The 19,720-nt window shown below is 48.0% G+C and overlaps 1 protein-coding gene across 2 annotated transcripts in view; it reads right to left on the bottom strand.

The window, feature by feature from the left end:
* LOC140193880 (interferon-induced, double-stranded RNA-activated protein kinase-like) overlaps positions 1–19,720 on the bottom strand; it is a 75,511-nt gene that overhangs the window by 6,421 nt on the left and 49,370 nt on the right. For both annotated transcript variants that reach the window (XM_072251016.1, XM_072251015.1), the window contains 5 exons: positions 18,819–18,902; positions 16,971–17,145; positions 11,004–11,135; positions 8,363–8,467; positions 16–78 (listed from right to left, as the gene is read on the bottom strand). In XM_072251016.1, the coding sequence (XP_072107117.1) occupies positions 16–78; positions 8,363–8,467; positions 11,004–11,135; positions 16,971–17,145; positions 18,819–18,902 (559 nt within the window). The remainder of the gene's footprint in view (positions 1–15; positions 79–8,362; positions 8,468–11,003; positions 11,136–16,970; positions 17,146–18,818; positions 18,903–19,720) is intronic.

The raw sequence follows: 19,720 nt of genomic DNA, 5'->3' as shown, positions 1-19,720 counted from the left end.
ATGAGTTGGAGTTACCTCTTTGGTATGCTGCTCAGCAAAATTGCCAGGAAAAATACCCTTGCGAATCGTTTTCCAATTCTAAATAAAACAAAACAAAATAATTAAAGATTCTCTCTTATTTCTCACTCCTCAGTCTGAGGCCATCTCAATTCCAGACGCCTGCACAGCCATGACACGAGATCGTGCAGGTGCTGGAGATGTTGAGCAATGCACACACAAGGGTCTCATCAACTGTTTATTCGCCTCCACAGATGCAGCCTGACTCTGTGTGTGTGTGTGTGTGTGTTGCCAGCACATCCATTCATGGCCCCCAGGTGGCGATGTGGAGCAGGAGACACGTGAATGCCATTGAGTTGCTGTCGACTCATGGCAACCCTATGGATAGTGTAGCTGTCCACAGGTTTGTGTCACACGACATGGAAGTAGACTGCCTGGCCTTTCTTCTGCACAGATACTGCTGCTGCCCAGGACGGGGCCTGGCCAGATTCAAACTCAGGGCCATCCGCCTCAAAGTCCAGTGCTGATGTCACTACAGCACTGGCCTGCCCAATAGCACCAAGAGGAAAAAGCTGTAAGCTCAGACAGCTCTATCATAGGCACCAGCCTCACCAGCATTGAGGACATCTTCCAAGGCGATGCCTCAAAAAAGTCAATATTCATCATTAAGGACCCCCGTCACCCAGGACATGCTCTCTTCTCATTGATACCATCAAGGAGGAGGTAGAGGAGCCTGGAGACACACCCTCTATGTTTCAGGTACAACTTCTCCTCCTCTGTCCTCAGATTTCTGAATGGACAATGAATCCATGAACACTACCCTACTATTTTCTTTCCTCTATTTTTGCAATACTCATTTAATTTAATTATTTAATTTCTATTTATTGTAACCTATAGGTTTTTTTATTATTTTGTATCGCGATGTACTACTGCCACAAAACAACAAATTTCACAACACAAGCCGGTGATGGTGAATCTGAGGCAGTGGAAGTGTTGGCTTTACTTGTCACCCAGACTGATCAGGACACAAGTTATTTCATCAAGGTCGTTCACAGGGAAGCAATGCAGGCAACGGTGATGTCGTTACAGAGAAATGGAGGAAACAGTAAAATAGAGAGGAAGTGGCAGGCAAATAAGAGCTACAAGGAGGTAGGTTCAAGAGTTCATCTTTTTGCACACGAGGGCTTGGTTCACGTTCTGAGTACTTCAGCCAGGTGGTATGTGCTCTCAGGCTTTTGTAACTTCTGCCCGATGGGAGGGGGGTAGGAGGTAGCCTTGATTATGCTAACTGCTCTCCCAATGGACTTGCAGGTGCAGACACAAGAGATTTTACAGATGCTGGAAATCCCAGAGCAGACAGACAAGATGCTGGAGGAAATTGGGTTCATTTAAAGCAAAGATTGATAGGCTCTTGATTAGTCAGGGCATCACAGGTTACAGGGAGAAGGCAGGAGGTTAGGGTTGAGGGCGATACTAAACCAGCCACGATAGAATGGCAGAGCCGACTCAATGGACCGAATGGCCTAATTCCGCTTCTATGTCTTATGATCTAACTCAGCTGGTCAGGCAGCACCTAAGAAAGGGAATAAAGAGTCGATATTTTGAGACCCTTCATCAGGGAGTTGTAGACAGGGTTCATGGCTGGTTTGTGTGATGGACTGGGCTGCTGCCTCCCTCAGTGCAAACACCCCACCCCACCATTACCTTGGCTGACAAGCTCCTGGAGCTCCCTCAATAGGGATAGATGACAGGGTACGGGGTCAGTGGTGTCATTTGGTACCACGGCCCCAGCACGCCATACGCATAACCATGCTAATTGTGTTAGATGGCAGCCATAACACCCTAACACCTCAGTGGTTGGGAAAGTGTTGAGTATTATTAAGGATGAGGTTTCAAGGTACTTGGAGACTAATGATAAAATAAGTCAAAGTCAGCATGGTTTCTGTAAAAGGAAATCTTGCCTACAACCTTTTAGAGTTCTTCAAGGAAGTAACAAGCAGGGCGGACAAAGGAGAGGCAGTAGATGTCATTTACTTGGATTTTCAGAAGACATTTGATAAAGTGCCACACGAGGCTGCTTAACCAGATAAAATCCTATGGCATTACAAGAAAGATACTGGAATGGATAGCGGAATGGCTGACAGGCAGGAGGCAGCGAGTGGGAATAAAAGGAGCCCTTTCTGGTTGGCTGCCAGTGACCAGTGGTGTTCCTCAGGGCTCAGTATTGAGGCAGCTGCTTTTCACATTGTTTGTCAAAGATTAGGTAGTGGAATTGATAGCTTTATGACAAAGTTTGTGGATGATACAAAGATAGGAAGAGGGTAGGTTGTGCTGAGGAAGCAATGTGATTGCAGCAGGACTTAAACAAATTGGAAGACTGGGCAAAAAAAGTGGCAGATGGAATACAGTGTTGGGAAATGTATGATAATGCATTTTGGTAAAAGGAACAATAGTTTGGACTATTACCTAAATAGGGAGAAGGTTCAAACAACATATGTGCAGGGGGATTTAGGAGTCCTCGTACAAGACTCCCAGAAGGTTAATTCACAGGTTGAGTCTGTGGTAAAGAAGGCAAAAGCAATGTTGGCATTTCAAGGGGAATCGAATATAAAAACAAGGAGATAATGCTGAGCCTTTATAAGACACCAGTCAGACTGCATTTACAGCATTGTCAACAGTTTCAGACCCCATATCTCAGAAAGTATGTGTTGTCATTGGGGACAGTCCAGAGGAAGTTCTTGAGGAATATTCTGGGAATGAAGGTATTAACATATGAAGAGCATTTGGCAACTTTGGGCCTGTACTCACTGGAATTTAGAAGAATGTGGGGGGATCTTTTCATCTCTGTTCTAAAGGGACGTCCTTGTATTCTGAATCTGTGCCCTCTGGTCCTAGACTCCCCCACTACTGGAAACATCCTCTCCACATCCACTTTATCTATGCTTTTCAATATTCAATACATTTCAATGAGGTTCCGACCCCCCTCCCATTCTTCTAAATCCAGCAAGCGCAGGCTCAGAGCCGTGAAACACTCCTCATATGTGAACCCTTGCATTCCCGGGGTAAATCTTCACCACAGCCTAGCCAAGTTCTGCTTTTGCTGAGTGAGACCCTCCAACCCCTCCCACCTCCACATCCTCTCCCCTTCTCCACCCCCTCTGCCCCCACTTCATCACCCCAAGTACTTCCACACACTCCCCCATGGCATGTGGAGGAGGGGTATGTTTGACCTCCCCACACTTCTACCCTATCTCGTTCCCAATGTACACCATCCACTCCCTCTCAGCCCATACCTCTCCAATCCCTCAGCCTCCCACCCAGTCTATACCTCTCCAATCCCTCAGTCTCTCACCCAGCCTATACCTCTCCAATCCCTCAGCCTCCCACCCAGTCTATACCTCTCCAATCCCTCAGTCTCTCACCCAGCCTATACCTCTCCAATCCCTCAGCCTCCCACCCAGTCTATACTTCTCTAATCCCTCAGCCTCCCACCCAGCCGATACGTCTCCAATCCCTCAGCCTCCCACCCAGCCTATACCTCTCCAATTCCTCAGCCTCCCACCCAGCCTATACCTCTCCAATCCCTGTCTCCCACCCAGTCCAATCCCTCAGCCTCCCACCCAGCCTATACCTCTCCAATCCCTCAGCCTCTCACCCAGCCTATACCTTTCCAATCCCTCAGCCTCCCACCCAGTCTATACCTCTCCAATCCCTCAGCCTCCCACCCAGTCTATACCTCTCCAATCCCTCAGCCTCCCACCCAGCCTATACCTCTCCAATCCCTCAGCCTCCCACCCAGTCTATACCTCTCCAATCCCTCAGTCTCTCACCCAGCCTATACCTCTCCAATCCCTCAGCCTCCCACCCAGTCTATACCTCTCTAATCCCTCAGCCTCCCACCCAGCCTATACCTCTCCAATCCCTCAGCCTCCCACCCAGCCTATACCTCTCCAATCCCTCAGCCTCCCACCCAGCCTATACCTCTCCAATCCCTCAGTCTCCCACCCAGTCCAATCCCTCAGCCTCCCACCCAGCCTATACCTCTCCAATCCCTCAGCCTCTCACCCAGCCTATACCTCTCCAATCCCTCAGCCTCCCACCCAGTCTATACCTCTCCAATCCCTCAGCCTCCCACCCAGTCTATACCTCTCCAATCCCTCAGCCTCCCACCAGTCTATACCTCTCCAATCCCTCAGTCTCTCACCCAGCCTATACCTCTCCAATCCCTCAGCCTCCCACCCAGTCTATACTTCTCTAATCCCTCAGCCTCCCACCCAGCCTATACCTCTCCAATCCCTCAGCCTCCCACCCAGCCTATACCTCTCCAATCCCTCAGTCTCCCACCCAGTCCAATCCCTCAGCCTCCCACCCAGCCTATACCTCTCCAATCCCTCAGCCTCTCACCCAGCCTATACCTCTCCAATCCCTCAGCCTCCCACCCAGTCTATACTTCTCTAATCCCTCAGCCTCCCACCCAGCCTACACCTCTCCAATCCCTCAGTCTCCCACCCAGTCCAATCCCTCAGCCTCCCACCCAGCCTATACCTCTCCAATCCCTCAGCCTCTCACCCAGCCTATACCTCTCCAATCCCTCAGCCTCCCACCCAGTCTATACCTCTCCAATCCCTCAGCCTCCCACCCAGCCTATACTTCTCCAATCCCTCAGTCTCCCACCCAGCCTATACCTCTCCAATCCCTCAGCCTCCCACCCAGTCTATACCTCTCCAATCCCTCAGCCTCCCACCCAGCCTATACCTCTCCAATCCCTCAGCCTCCCACCCGGTCTATACTTCTCTAATCCCTCAGCCTCCCACCCAGCCTATACCTCTCCAATCCCTCAGCCTCCCACCCGGTCTATACCTCTCCAATCCCTCAGCCTCTCACCCAGCCTATACCTCTCCGATCCCTCAGCCTCCCACCCAGCCTATACCTCTCCAATCCCTCAGCCTCCCACCCGGTCTATACTTCTCTAATCCCTCAGCCTCCCACCCAGCCTATACCTCTCCAATCCCTCAGCCTCCCACCCAGCCTATACCTCTCCAATCCCTCAGCCTCTCACCCAGCCTATACCTCTCCAATCCCTCAGCCTCCCACCCAGCCTATACCTCTCCAATCCCTCAGCCTCCCACCCAGTCTATACCTCTCCAATTCCTCAGCCTCCCACCCAGCCTATACCTCTCCAATCCCTCAGTCTCTCACCCAGCCTATACCTCTCCAATCCCTCAGCCTCCCACCCAGTCTATACCTCTCCAATCCCTCAGCCTCCCACCCAGCCTATACCTCTCCAATCCCTCAGCCTCTCACCCAGCCTATACCTCTCCAATCCCTCAGCCTCCCACCCAGCCTATACCTCTCCAATCCCTCAGCCTCCCACCCAGTCTATACCTCTCCAATTCCTCAGCCTCCCACCCAGCCTATACCTCTCCAATCCCTCAGTCTCTCACCCAGCCTATACCTCTCCAATCCCTCAGCCTCCCACCCAGTCTATACCTCTGTAATCCCTCAGCCTCCCACCCAGTCTATACCTCTCCAATTCCTCAGCCTCCCACCCAGCCTATACCTCTCCAATCCCTCAGTCTCCCACCCAGTCCAATCCCTCAGCCTCCCACCCAGCCTATACCTCTCCAATCCCTCAGCCTCCCACCCAGTCTATACCTCTCCAATCCCTCAGCCTCCCACCCAGTCTATACCTCTCCAATCCCTCAGTCTCTCACCCAGCCTATACCTCTCCAATCCCTCAGCCTCCCACCCAGCCTGTACCTCTCCAATTCCTCAGCCTCCCACCCAGCCTATACCTCTCCAATCCCTCAGCCTCCCACCCAGCCTATACCTCTCCAATCCCTCAGCCTCTCACCCAGCCTATACCTCTCCAATCCCTCAGCCTCCCACCCAGCCTATACCTCTCCAATCCCTCAGCCTCCCACCCAGTCTATACCTCTCCAATTCCTCAGCCTCCCACCCAGCCTATACCTCTCCAATCCCTCAGTCTCTCACCCAGCCTATACCTCTCCAATCCCTCAGCCTCCCACCCAGTCTATACCTCTCCAATCCCTCAGCCTCCCACCCAGCCTATACCTCTCCAATCCCTCAGCCTCTCACCCAGCCTATACCTCTCCAATCCCTCAGCCTCCCACCCAGCCTATACCTCTCCAATCCCTCAGCCTCCCACCCAGTCTATACCTCTCCAATTCCTCAGCCTCCCACCCAGCCTATACCTCTCCAATCCCTCAGTCTCTCACCCAGCCTATACCTCTCCAATCCCTCAGCCTCCCACCCAGTCTATACCTCTGTAATCCCTCAGCCTCCCACCCAGTCTATACCTCTCCAATTCCTCAGCCTCCCACCCAGCCTATACCTCTCCAATCCCTCAGTCTCCCACCCAGTCCAATCCCTCAGCCTCCCACCCAGCCTATACCTCTCCAATCCCTCAGCCTCCCACCCAGTCTATACCTCTCCAATCCCTCAGCCTCCCACCCAGTCTATACCTCTCCAATCCCTCAGTCTCTCACCCAGCCTATACCTCTCCAATCCCTCAGCCTCCCACCCAGCCTGTACCTCTCCAATTCCTCAGCCTCCCACCCAGCCTATACCTCTCCAATCCCTCAGCCTCCCACCCAGCCTGTACCTCTCCAATTCCTCAGCCTCCCACCCAGCCTATACCTCTCCAATCCCTCAGTCTCTCACCCAGCCTATACCTCTCCAATCCCTCAGCCTCCCACCCAGTCTATACCCCTCCAATCCCTCAGCCTCCTCCATCTTCCTCATGTACCCTCCTCATCCATTAACTCCAGGTCTCTCCACCCCCCATCCTCTCAACTCCCTCCCTCATTCTCCCCCTCCTGTTCTCTCTCTCTTCTCCAACTCCCTCCACTTTCTACCCCCCCCCCCACCATTCCTAACCTTCCCCTAAACCCTGGTCCATTACTGCATTCCACATCCTCTAACCTTTCTTCTCCCTTGCCACGCAGGTGAGAAACTGCTAGAAAGTTCAGCAGTCGAATGAACAAGGGGGCAATTAAAAGAGAGAGAGAGTATGGCGCGAGCTGGGAAGTCACCATGGTAACAGCTCAGAGCGGTTGAGCTAACGGAGGCTGGAATTTTGGATGGTTTATAAAAAGTGGATCTTTCGGTCTGATAACAGCAGAGGAGACACGACACGAGAGAACTGCGGAAGCTACCCGAGAGACCACTGGTGGAGTTTAAGACCACCACGAGGGTGGAGGCGATGGACCGATTAATTTCGACCCATGGTTACCAGTGCGGGTAAGAGCTTGCCTGTGTGGGCCTGCTGGTGGTGAACCCATGCCGTGGGTTAGTAGACCGTTCCCTACAAGGGGCTCTGTCCATCTGTGTCTGTGTGGGGGTCACACGAAGTGACTCTGAAGACTCCGGAAGCAAGAACAACTAAAGCTGCCAACTTGAACATCAACTCAATTAACTCTCTCTCTCTCCATCGAATTCAACTCCACGCAACACAAAGTGAACCGAACTGCTTAAACTTACCTGACACCGTAAGACTGGTATCTACCTCCTGGACTATTATTTTTTGTATCCACACACGCATTTACGGATATATATGTAATAGTTTTAGTTTATAACCTGCATTGCATTATTTGGTCTAATGATATTAATTCGTAGTAATAATAATTATAGTCTTAATTTATAGTAAACCAGACACCAGGTGTGCTCCATCTCTGCTGGTCCTTTTCAACCTGTCACGGGGTTTGTGACACCCCCCAGTGTTCAATCCCCTTTACCTTCCCCCTTTAGCCCTCCCCACCATTCCTCTCTCCCACACCCCCCATCCCTCCAACCTTTCCCCTGACACCCCAACCCCCACCTCCTCCCTCCCCCTCCCCCTCCAATAACCATTACCATCTTGAGTACAAGATAAGAAGCATAGAGTGGACCACTGGAGACGTTTCCCCGGGTGGAAATGGCTAATTCCAAGGGGCATAATTATAAGGTGATTGGAGGAAAGTATAGAGAGAATGCCAGAGATAAGTTCTTTACACAGAAAGTGATGGCTGTGTAGAATGTGCTGCTAGGGGCGTTGGTAGAGGGAGATACATTAGCAGCATTTAAGAAACTCTTAGATAGGAACATAACTGATAGATAAATTGGGGACTATGTAGGAGGGAAGGGCTAGGCACGGCATTGTGGGCTGAAGGGCCAGTAGTGTACTGTAATGCTCTATGTTGTATGTTCCTCTCCCCATTCCTCACCCACTCTGATCTTCCCTTGCCCCTCCGTCTTCTCTCCTGACATTTCTAACCCGCTGCGTGCCTTGCACCCTCCCTCCCTCCCTGAGATTGGGCCCTGTTCCCGGGACTTTCCTCTGGCCACACGTGACTGTCAGACATACCCTTAGTTTTTCTGACTCGGTGCCTTGATACATCCAGAGCAGCTCAAAGAAGATCAGTCCCAAGGCAAAGATGTCGACCTTGTGGTTGTAGCCGTCTTCTGTGAACTAGGGGAAGGGAGGGAGGGAAGGAGAAGACAAGGGAGATGAGAAATGGAGCAATCCCACACCGGAATTCCCCATTTTGAGGCCACTGCATACGTAGATGTGTCCATGTACAGTCAGAGGCCACTTTGTTAGGTCCACCTGTCCACCTCTTTGTTCATGCAGATATCCGATCAGCCAATCATGTGGCAGCAACTCAATACATAAAAGCATGCAGGCATGGTCAAGAGGTTCAGTTATTGTTCAGACTAAACATCAGAATGGGGGAGAAATGTGATCTAAGTGACTTTCACATGAAATGATTGAAGGTCTCAAACATACACTCAGTGGCCACTTTATTAGGTACAGGAGGTTCCAAGTCAAGTGGCTGTTGTCTGTACATATTCATAGTTCATGATCATGCTCTCTTCTGGAGGACATACATCTTTTTTCCCATCAGCTTTGATGAATCCTAAAACTCAGTTTCTAGTCCAGGTAGCTTCCTTGTATGAAGGCAAAAAGTGGTTAAACACACAACTAAGTTGTTAAAGAAAGAAAAACAGCTTTGTTGGAGGAAGTTGGATTTTTGCCATGTCCCAAACCATTTGTGAGAAGAGGTACCTTAAGCGGTCAGAGTTAAGTGGGAATAGAAGAAGGGAGGAGGGTAAGGAAATTTTTTTATAACTAGAAGGAGAAATCGATATTCATGCCATCAAGTTGGAGCCTACCCAGACGAAATATAAGGTGTTGCTCCTCCACCCCGGGGGTGGCCTCATCATGGAACAAGAGAGGCCGTGGATTGACATGTTGGAATGGGAGCCAGAATTAGAAGTTTATATAGTATATACAACATGATAGAGAGTTAAAGAGCCCTATTCTATAACAACTACAGTTGGCCGAATCCCACGCTCAAACAAGCTGTCAGTGCGACGTTCCTACAGCTCGGAGTGTTCCGGAGTTGGGAGTCTCTGTGCTTCCTCCCCATGGAAGACATGCGTTTTCTCCCGGTGTTCCAGTTTCCTCCCACAGTCCAAAAGTGTGCCAGCTAGGTTAATTCATCATTGTAAATTGTCCATAATTAGGGTCCGGTTAATCAAGTTTATTGGGATTACTGGGGCGGCGTGGCTCAAAAAACTGGAAGGGCCTACTGCACACTGTATCCCTAAATAAAAACTTGTACACATTCCCCAGGAAAAGTATGATCACGAACTACATTCTTCAGAAGAACAAATCATCATTTAATGTCTTGTCTCTGCTTTTTGCCTTATACCCACACCAGTAAAATGCAAGAATAAGTAGAAAGCAATAAGTCTGTTCAGATATTACACAAAATTGTAAAGATGTAAAATAGTTACATATTTAGCCTAAAATAACTACGTGTTAAAGGGATTGTGGGAATCGGGACCCTGGCGAGTTACAGGGATTGTGGGAATTGGGACCATGGCGAGTTACAGGGATTGTGGGAATTGGGACCCTGGTGAGTCCCAATTGTACCATGAATTCTTTGAATTGAAGGGACCATGGGAACCGGGGCCATGGTGAGTTTAAGTGATCTCAGGAATTGGGTTCCTGTTGGAATTTTGAGCAATTGGATAATGGACTAGTGGCGCTCTACTGGGAATCAAAAATAATTAAAGTGACAACTTAACTTCCCCTTTGCCCCAAGCCCAGAGGCAGGATACTCCCATTGGATGTGACTGTCACACTATAGTGGAGGGAATGGCACAAGAAGTGATGTCACTGCTTGTCAATCCCAGCACTCAGGGATCTCGGAGAGATTCACACATCTTTCAGCCACAACCCTGGAACTGTGGCGCGTTTTACAGCAGCACAGTAGTTGGCGTAACATTTAAGAGGACCAGAGATCAGAAGATCGGGGTTCAATTCCAGTAAGCGGTTTGATGTTCTCCCCTTGACCACATGGGCTTCCTCTAGATGTTCTGTTTCAAATACATACGGATTAGGGTCAGTGAGTTGTAAGCACACTACCTTGGAGGTAGAAGTGTGGCAATACTTGGGAGGGTGGCAGGCTAGTGTAGCAGTTAGCATAACGCTACTATAGCACCAGCGACCCAGGTTCAATTCCCACCACTGTCTGTACGTTCTCCCCGTGGCTGTGTGGGTTTCCTCTGGGTGCTCTGGTTTCCTCCCACATCCCAAAGATGTACGGGTTAGCAGGTTAATTGTCACATGGGTGCAATTGGGCTCATTGGGCCGGGAGGGTCTGTCACTGTGCTGTGTTTCTAAATAACTAAAATAAAGATGGTGCTCCTGCCTGGAACATCAAGCCCTGTTCTAGGCAGTGGGCTCCGGAGAAGGTCAGGAAGTATGTGGCTCTGTGGAGAGACAGGAACAGCCTGGACTGCTCTGCCTTACACTACACATAACAATGGGCTAACGAAGGCTCTAAGAGACAACCGACCGAGCAATCAGTTACCAAGGCCTCAGCAGTGAGTGTGTCGAGATTCCCTTTGGATGGAAAGAAGAGGAAGAGGTATAGACTCGAGCAGGCAGAGGTTGCAGTGCTTTCGTGGTACTGAGAGTGTTTTTGCCTCCCCACCTGTTCTGGGCTCATGTAGGAAGGTGTCCCAACATGCCTGGTGAGCAGATTCTGATTGTTCACCCTAACGAGGCCAAAGTCACCAATTTTTGCTTCCAGCTTCTCTCCTTTGATTAGGAAGATGTTTGCCGGCTGTTTTTTGAAAATCAAAACATAATTATTTTGTTAGTGGTGATGGTTCACTATTGTCACATGGCGAAAAGCCTGTCGTGCATACTGTTCATACGGATCAAATCAAAGTTCAAAGTAAATGTATTATCAAAGTAGGTGTATGTCGCCATATACTACCGAGATTCACTTCCTTGGGGGCACTCACAGTAGAACAGAGAAATACAATAGAATCCATGAGAAGCTAGATAAACAACAAGTGTGTAAAAGACGACAAACCGTGTAAATATAAAAAAACTAATAATAATAAATAGTAAACAAATAATGCTGAAAACTTCAGTTGTAGAATCCCTGAAAGTGAGTCGGTAGGCTGTGGAATCAGTTCAGTGTTGAGGTGAGTGCAGTTATCCACACTGGTTCAGGAGCCTGACGGTTGAAGGGTAATAACTGTTCCTGAAGCTGGCGGTGTGGGATCTGGGCTGTATCCATCACACATTATTACACAGTGCATCAAGGTAGAACAAGATCAATAGCAGTAGAGTATCCTGACTGGTTGCATCATGGCCTGGTATGGAAGCAAGTAGCCAAGTGCAGAGAGCTGACAAAAAGTGACGGATACAGCCCTGTCTCTCACAGGCAAAGTCCTGCCCACCAGTGGGCACATCTACAAGGAGTGCTGCCACAAGAAAGCAGCATCCTTCATCGAGGACCTCACCATTCTGGCCACGCTCTCTTCTCACTGCTGCCATTGGGGAGGAGACACAGGAGCCTTGGGCCCCACACCACCAAGTTCAGGAACAGTTATTAATCTTCAGCCTTTAGGCTCCTGAACCATTATGGATAACTTCACTCACCTCAACTCTAACCGATTCCACAGCCTTTAGACTCACTTTCAAGTACTCTACAACTAACTTTTTCCAGAATTTATTTAATTATTTATTCATTATTATTATTATTATTTGGTGTTTGCATAGTTGATTTTCTTTTACAAACATTGGTTGTTTTTCAGTGTTTGTGTGTAGTTTTTTTCATTGCTTCTGTTGTGTTTCTTTGTTGTACTGTGAATGCCTGCAAGATAAGGAATCTCAGGGTAGTATACGATGACATATACGTAGTTTGGTAATAAATTTACTTTGAACTTTGAATGCAGAATTAAGTGTAAAAGGTGCGGACAAAATGCAGTGCAGGTAGATAATAGTATGTATAAACATTGCTTCCTTTTTATAAAACAACACTGTGACTTCCCCCTGAACAGCTTTTCTTAGATTATTACCTCACCTGTTTAGAATGGAAAGGCCCATCGGCCCATCTGGCCATCAGGGACCTGCCTATCCCAACGCTGGGCCCATGGCCTTTAATATCAAACACAAGAGATTATGTGGAGCACACTGCTTGGGAGTGAGCCAGAGACCCTCACAACACTCAAGTATTTAACTGGGCTCTTGAAGCACAACAGTAAGTCCGGATGAAGTGTCTCGGCCTGAAACATCAGCTGTTTATTCCCCTTCACAGATGCTGCCTGAGCTGCTGAGTTCCACCAACATTTGATATTTCCAGCATCTTACGTTTACAGTGTTTAACGCACTAGCTTTTACTCTCCTTTCTGCATTACTTATTTGTATACAGTTTGTCTTATAATGTGATGTATATTTTATATAATGCACTGTGCTGCTGCCAGCATTAACAAACCTGATTCTGACATAATCCCTGTGAACATCTGGAGACTAATCCACAGAGTGGTCAAGCAGTACTAAACCAGGCCACCACCTCTATAATCCCTGGGGTCATGCCCTTTAGTCACTAGGGCAACACTGCCAGAGGAGGCAGAGCAGTATACAAAGTCCTGCCTTCACACTGCCAACGCCCACTGTGGGCCACTACACGCGGCAAATGGGAATAGGTTTTTTTGCAGGTAGGTTTGCTAGCATGGTTCGGGAGGGTTTAAACTAATTTGCAAGGGGGATGGGACCCAGAGCGATAGAGCAGTGAAAGAAGTGCATGGAGTAAACCCAGATCTAACATACAGAGAGGCTTTGAGGAAAGAGAAGCAGAATAAACGGTGTAAAGACAGTAAGGTAGAAGGGCTGAAATGTGTGTACCTCAATGCAAGAAGCATCAGGAACAAAGGTGATGAACTGAGAGCTTGGATACATACATGGAATTATGATGTAGTGGCCATTACAGAGACTTGGCTGGCACCAGGGCAGGAATGGATTCTCAATATTCTTGGATTTCAGTGCTTTAAAAGGGATAGAGAGGGGGGAAAAAGGGGAGGAAGGGTGGCATTACTGATCAGGGATACTATTACAGCTACAGAAAGGGTGGGTAATGTAGCAGGATCCTCTTTTGAGTCAGTATGGGTGGAAGTCAGGAACAGGAAGGGAGCAGTTACTCTACTGGGGGTATTCTATAGGCCCCCTGGGAGCAGCAGAGATACAGAGGAGCAGATTGGGAGGCAGATTTTGGAAAGGTGCAAAAATAACAGGGTTGTTATCATGGGTGACTTTAACTTCCCTAATATTGATTGGCACCTGATTAGTTCCAGGGGTTTAGATGGGGCAGAATTTGTTAAGTGTGTCCAGGACGGATTCCTGTCACAGTATGTGGACAGGCCGACCAGGGGGAATGCCATACTAGATCTAGTACTAGGTAATGAACTGGGTCAGTTCACAGATCTCTCAGTGGGTGAGCATCTGGGGGACAGTGACCACCGCTCCCTGGCCTTTATAATTATCATGGAAAAGGATAGAATCAAAGAGGACAGGAAAATTTTTAATTGGGGAAAGGTAAATTATGAGGCTATCAGGCTAGAACTTGCCGGTGTGAATTGGGATGATGTTTTTGCAGGGAAATGTACTATGGACATGTGGTCGATGTTTAGAGATCTCTTGCGGGATGTAAGGGATAAATTTGTCCCGGTGAGGAAGATAAAGAATGGTAGGGTGAAGGAACCATGGGTGACAAGTGAGGTGGAAAATCTAGTCAGGTGGAAGAAGGCAGCATACATGAGGTTTAGGAAGCAAGGATCAGATGGGTCTATTGAGGAATATAGGGAAGCAAGAAAGGAGATTAAGAAGGGGCTGAGAAGAGCAAGAAGGGGGCATGAGAAGGCCTTGCCGAGAAGGGTAAAGTAAAACCCCAAGGCATTCTTCAATTATGTGAAGAAAAAAAGGATGACAGGAATGAAGGTAGGACCGATTAGAGATAAAGGTGGGAAGATGTGCCCGGAGGCTGTGGAAGTGAGCGAGGTCCTCAATGAATACTTCTCTTCGGTATTCACCAATGAGAGGGAACTTGATGATGGTGAGGACAATATGAGTGAGGTTGATGTTCTGGAGCATGCTGATATTAAGGGAGAGGAGGTGTTGGAGTTGTTAAAATACATTAGGACAGATAAATCCCCGGGGCCTGACGGAATATTCCCCAGGCTGCTCCACGAGGCGAGAGAAGAGATTGCTGAGCCTCTGGCTAGGATCTTTATGTCCTCGTTGTCCATGGGAATGGTACTGGAAGATTGGAGGGAGGCGAATGTTGTTCCCTTGTTCAAAAAAGGTAGTAGGGATAGTCCAGGTAATTATAGACCAGTGAGCCTTACATCTGTGGTGGGAAAGCTGTTGGAAAAGATTCTTAGAGATAGGATCTATAGGCATTTAGAGAATCATGGTCTGAGCAGGGGCAGTTAGCATGGCTTTGTGAAGGGCAGATCGTGTCTAACAAGCCTGATAGAGTTCTTTGAGGAGGTGACCAGGCATATAGATGGGGGTAGTGCAGTGGATGTGATCTATATGGATTTTAGTAAGGCATTTGACAAGGTTCCACACGGTAGGCTTATGCATAAAGTTAGAAGGCATGGGATCCAGGGAAGTTTGGCCAGGTGGATTCAGAATTGGCTTGCCTGCAGAAGGCAGAGGGTGGTGGTGGAGGGAGTACATTCAGATTGGAGGATTGTGACTAGTGGTGTTCCACAAGGATCTGTTCTGGGACCTCTACTTTTCGTGATTTTTATTAACGACCTGGATGTGGGGGAAGAAGGATGGGTTGGCAAGTTTGCAGACGACACAAAGGTTGGTGGTGTTGTAGATAGTGTAGAGGATTGTCAAAGATTGCAGAGAGACATTGATAGGATGCAGAAGTGGGCTGAGAAGTGGCAGATGGATTTCAACCCGGAGAAGTGTGAGGTGGTACACTTTGGAAGGACAAACTCCAAGGCAGAGTACAAAGTAATGGCAGGATACTTGGTAGTGTGGAGGAGCAGAGGGATCTGGGGGTACATGTCCACAGATCCCTGAAAGTTGCCTCGCAGGTGGATAGGGTAGTTAAGAAAGCTTATGGGGTGGTAGCTTTCATAAGTCAAGGGATAGAGTTTAAGAGTCGCGATGTAATGATGCAGCTGTATAAAATTCTGGTTAGGCCACACTTGGAGTACTGTGTCCAGTTCTGGTTGCCTCACTATAGGAAGGATGTGGAAGCATTGGAAGGGGTACAGAGGAGATTTACCAGGATGCTGCCTGGTTTAGAAAGTATGCATTATGATCAGAGATTAAGGGAGCTAGGGCTTTACTCTTTGGAGAGAAGGATGATGAGAGGAGACATGATAAAGGCGTACAAGATAATAAGAGGAATAGATAGAGTGGATAACCAGTGCCTCTTCCCCAGGGCACCACTGCTCAATACAGGAGGACATGGCTTTAAGGTAAGGGGTGGGAAGTTCAAGGGGGATATTAGTGGAAGGTTTTTTACTCAGAGAGTGGTTGGTGCGTGGAATGCACTGCCTGAGTCAGTGGTGGAGGCAGATACACTAGTGAAGTTTAAGAGACTACTAGACAGGTATATGGAGGAATCTAAGGTGGGGACTTATATGGGAGGCAGGGTTTGAGGGTCGGCACAACATTGTGGGCCGTAGGGCCTGTACTGTGCTGTACTATTCTATGTTCTATTAACAAAATTAGTGGCTCAAAACTGACCTATGGACCATCAGTGACAGTACAAATGTAGGCCTGGCTTGTCCCTCATTCACTTTTGTAGTCAAACCAGGAAGTCAATGCTGGTTCGGTGAAGACTGGACAGAATGACACAGCAGAGCTGTGGAAGAACTGCGGGGGTGGCAGGGGCATCTGTGGGGGCAGAAGGTGTATGTGGAAATCCTCAGGCAAAGGCCTATGTGTCAAAAGCTTTCCTTGTGACCGCATCTGCACGTGATACCATGTTCAATGAATTATGGCCCTGTATTCCCAGGTGCCTTTGATCTACCACATTCCTCAGTGCCCTGCCATTCACTGTGTAAGACCTACCCTGGTTGGTTCTACCAAAGTGCAAAAACTCACACTTGTCTGCATTAAATTCCATCTGCCATTTCTCAGCCCATTTTCCCAGCTGGTCCAGATCCTGCTGCAAGCCATGATAGCCTTCCTCATTGTCCACTACACCTCCAACCTTGGTGCCATCCACAAATTTGCTGATCCAGTTAACCACGTTAACATCCAGATCATTGATATAGATGACAAACAACAATTAACCCAGCACCAATCCCTGTAGCACACCACTAATCACAGGCCTCTAGTCAGAGAGGCAACCCTCTACTGCCACCTCCTGGTTTCTCCCACAAAGCCAATCTCGAATTCAATTTAATATCTCACGTTGGTTGAATGCTGAGTGACTGAACCTTCCTGACCAGCCTCCCATGCGGGACCTTGCTGAAGTCCACGTAGACAACACCCACTGCTTTGCCTTCATCCGCTTTCCTGGTAACTTCCTCGAAAAACTCTGTGAGATTGGTTAGACATGACCCACCACGTACGATCCCACGTTGACTAGACAACCCTTACTGTTATGAGGCAACCACAATTTCAATGGTCTGACCTTCAGATCCCGATGAATCAAGTTCTGCCGATGAATGTACTCAACGCCATCCAACAACTGACGCATTATGTTTAAGGAAACTTCGACCTGCTGTTCCTGATAGCTCTCCTGCATCCAGACATTTAAGTTCTTCTCGTACAACTTCATTTGGATGTACAGGTATTTCTTGTTATCCCTGCAACAACGTAATTCAAAAAAAGAAATTGAAAAATCATGAACAAGAAAGCTTGCATGTATGAGAAACTTTATGCAGTCACGCACACAGACTTCTAGTCAAGACAATGCATGTGTACAACGCTCCTTTGGCCAACATCTTCTGGATAAATCATGAAACCATCTTTTTCACTTCTTTTCTCACACTGAATGAGATTCTAGAACTGTTGGAGCCTCTGTTTTGCTGCTTGGGTGCTCCAGCGCTCTGCAGTCTCCAAGAGGATTGTGGGAGGCAGACACAGCATGAGCAAACCTTGTGCTGAGAAGGCTGCAGGAGTGTTTGACTCCATTTCACCAATTAAAGCTTCCATCGTTCACCGATTAAAGCAACGAGGGTGACTGAAACATCGAGGCGAGTGCAGAAGTTTGGAAATAGTTTGGGTGTCCCAGCGCTCTGCAGTCTCTGAGACGATTCCGGGAGGCAAAGGCAGCGTGCATGAACTTTGTAACAGGCAGGCTACAGGACAGGGCTCAAACCAACGTTTGGCTCCATTCTGCCAATTAAAGCCCCCATTGTTCGCTGATTAAAGCAACAAGGGAGATTAAAGCTTCGAAGCGAGTGCAGAAGTGACCATTCATCACAACTCATTCATTAATCCTGATGAAGGGTCTCAGCCCGAAACATCGACTCTTTATTCCTCTCCATAGATGCTGCCTGATCTGCTGAGTTCCTCCAGCATTTTGTGTGTGGCAGTAAGAGATAGATAGATGGGCCTGCATTCACTAGAATTCAGAAGAATGAGGGGTGACTTGATTGAGCCTATCGAACATTGAAAGGCCTCGATAGGATGGATGTAAAGAGGGTGTTTCCACGATGCGGGTGTCTAGGACCAGAGGACACAGTCTCAGAATATAGGGCGTCCTTTTAAAATGAAGGTGAGAAGGAATTTCTTTAGCCGGAGTGTGGTGAATCTGCTGGATTTGTTGCCACAGGCAGCTTTGGAGGCCAAGTCATTGGGTATATTTAAGGCAGAGGTTTTTTGATTACTCAGGGCATGAAGGGATATGGGGAAAAGGCAGGAGAGCAGGGTTGAGAGGGAAAATGCATCAGCCATGATGAAATGGTGGAGCAGACTCGATGGGCCAAATGGCCTAATTCCGCTCCTATTTCTTAGGGTCTTATGCTCATTAATGCAAGTATCTAATCAGCCAATCATGTCGTAGCAATCAATGGTGGTCAAGAGCTTCAGTTGTTGTTCGGACAACTGAAATGTGATCTAAGTGACTTGACCATGAATGATTGTTGGTGCCAGATGAGGTGGTCTGAGTATCTCAGAAACTGTTAATCTCCTGAGATCGCCACACACAACAGTCTTTAGAGTTTGCAGAGAATGGTGCGAGAAACAAAAAACATCCAGTGACTGGCAGTTCTTGGGTAAAAGTGCCTTGCTAATGAGAGGGGTCAGAGGAAAATGGCCAGACTGGATCAAGGTGACAGTAACTCAAGTAGCCACGCATTACAATAGTGGAATGCAGAAAAGCAGCTCGGAATGCACAGCACGTCGAACCTTGAGGTGAATGGGCTGCAGCAGCAGAAGATCACACCGGGTTCCATTCCTGTACTCAATAAAGTAGCCACAGTGTGTAAATACAATTTTTATGCAGCAACAAAACTTACGTCTATTGTCTCATTACCTCTCTTCAAACCAGGAAATGTGGTATCGAACAATGTTGGGATTTTCCATATTTGCCAATGACATGGCCTCTCGTCTTGCGCGGCTATTTGGAGATCAAAAACAACATGTCAGAGTCGAAGTCTCATGAGAAGGTAGATTCATCAAAGCAATGCCATTATGCACAGGTCAGCCGTCAGGATGCTGCTGGATTAGAGAGCATGAAGATAGGTTGAGCAAGCTGGGGCTTTTCTCTTGGGGCTGGAGGTGACTTGAGACAGGTGTACAAGTTGATAGGATCCACTTATAGAGGGGACAGCCAGCACCTTTTCCCCAGGTTGGAAATAGCTAATACAAGATGGCAAAATTTTAGGTTGATTGGAAGAAAGTATAGGGAGTATGTCAGAGTTGTTTTTTTTTTTTTTACACACAGGCGGTAAATGTGGGCAATGCACTGCCAGTGGTGTGTAAAGGCAGATATATTGGCAACTTTTTAGAGACTATTAGATAGGCACATGGATGATAGAAAAGTGGAGGGATATGTAGGTTGGATTGAACTTAGAGTAGGTTAAAGAATGGTACAACATTGCGAGCTGATTGTCCTGGACTATGCTGTACTATGTTCTACTTAAGTATAAAGCACCCAAAAATAATCTGATTCTTGGCACATATCCCACATTTGTGATTTTAAAAAGCACTTCAATTATAAAGTGTGTTGGAATATCTGGGTGTAGAAACACAAGTCTTTCTTTTCTCCCCTGCTGGACAGACCAAGCACCCAAGAGCGCCATCTAGGGGCTCACCCAAGAATCCTGCTCCGGGATTGGTGCACTGTTGTATGTTCTAAGTAGTTTCCTAACCCCCTCAAACCACCGTTCTACAAGCAGCTATCTCTTTCTACTGGACGCAACTCCTCGGTCTCTG

The sequence above is a fragment of the Mobula birostris genome, chromosome 2, assembly GCF_030028105.1.
Source record: "Mobula birostris isolate sMobBir1 chromosome 2, sMobBir1.hap1, whole genome shotgun sequence".
In the NCBI taxonomy this organism is placed as follows: Eukaryota; Metazoa; Chordata; class Chondrichthyes; order Myliobatiformes; family Myliobatidae; genus Mobula; species Mobula birostris.
This window is presented reverse-complemented; position numbering and strand designations above follow the sequence as displayed.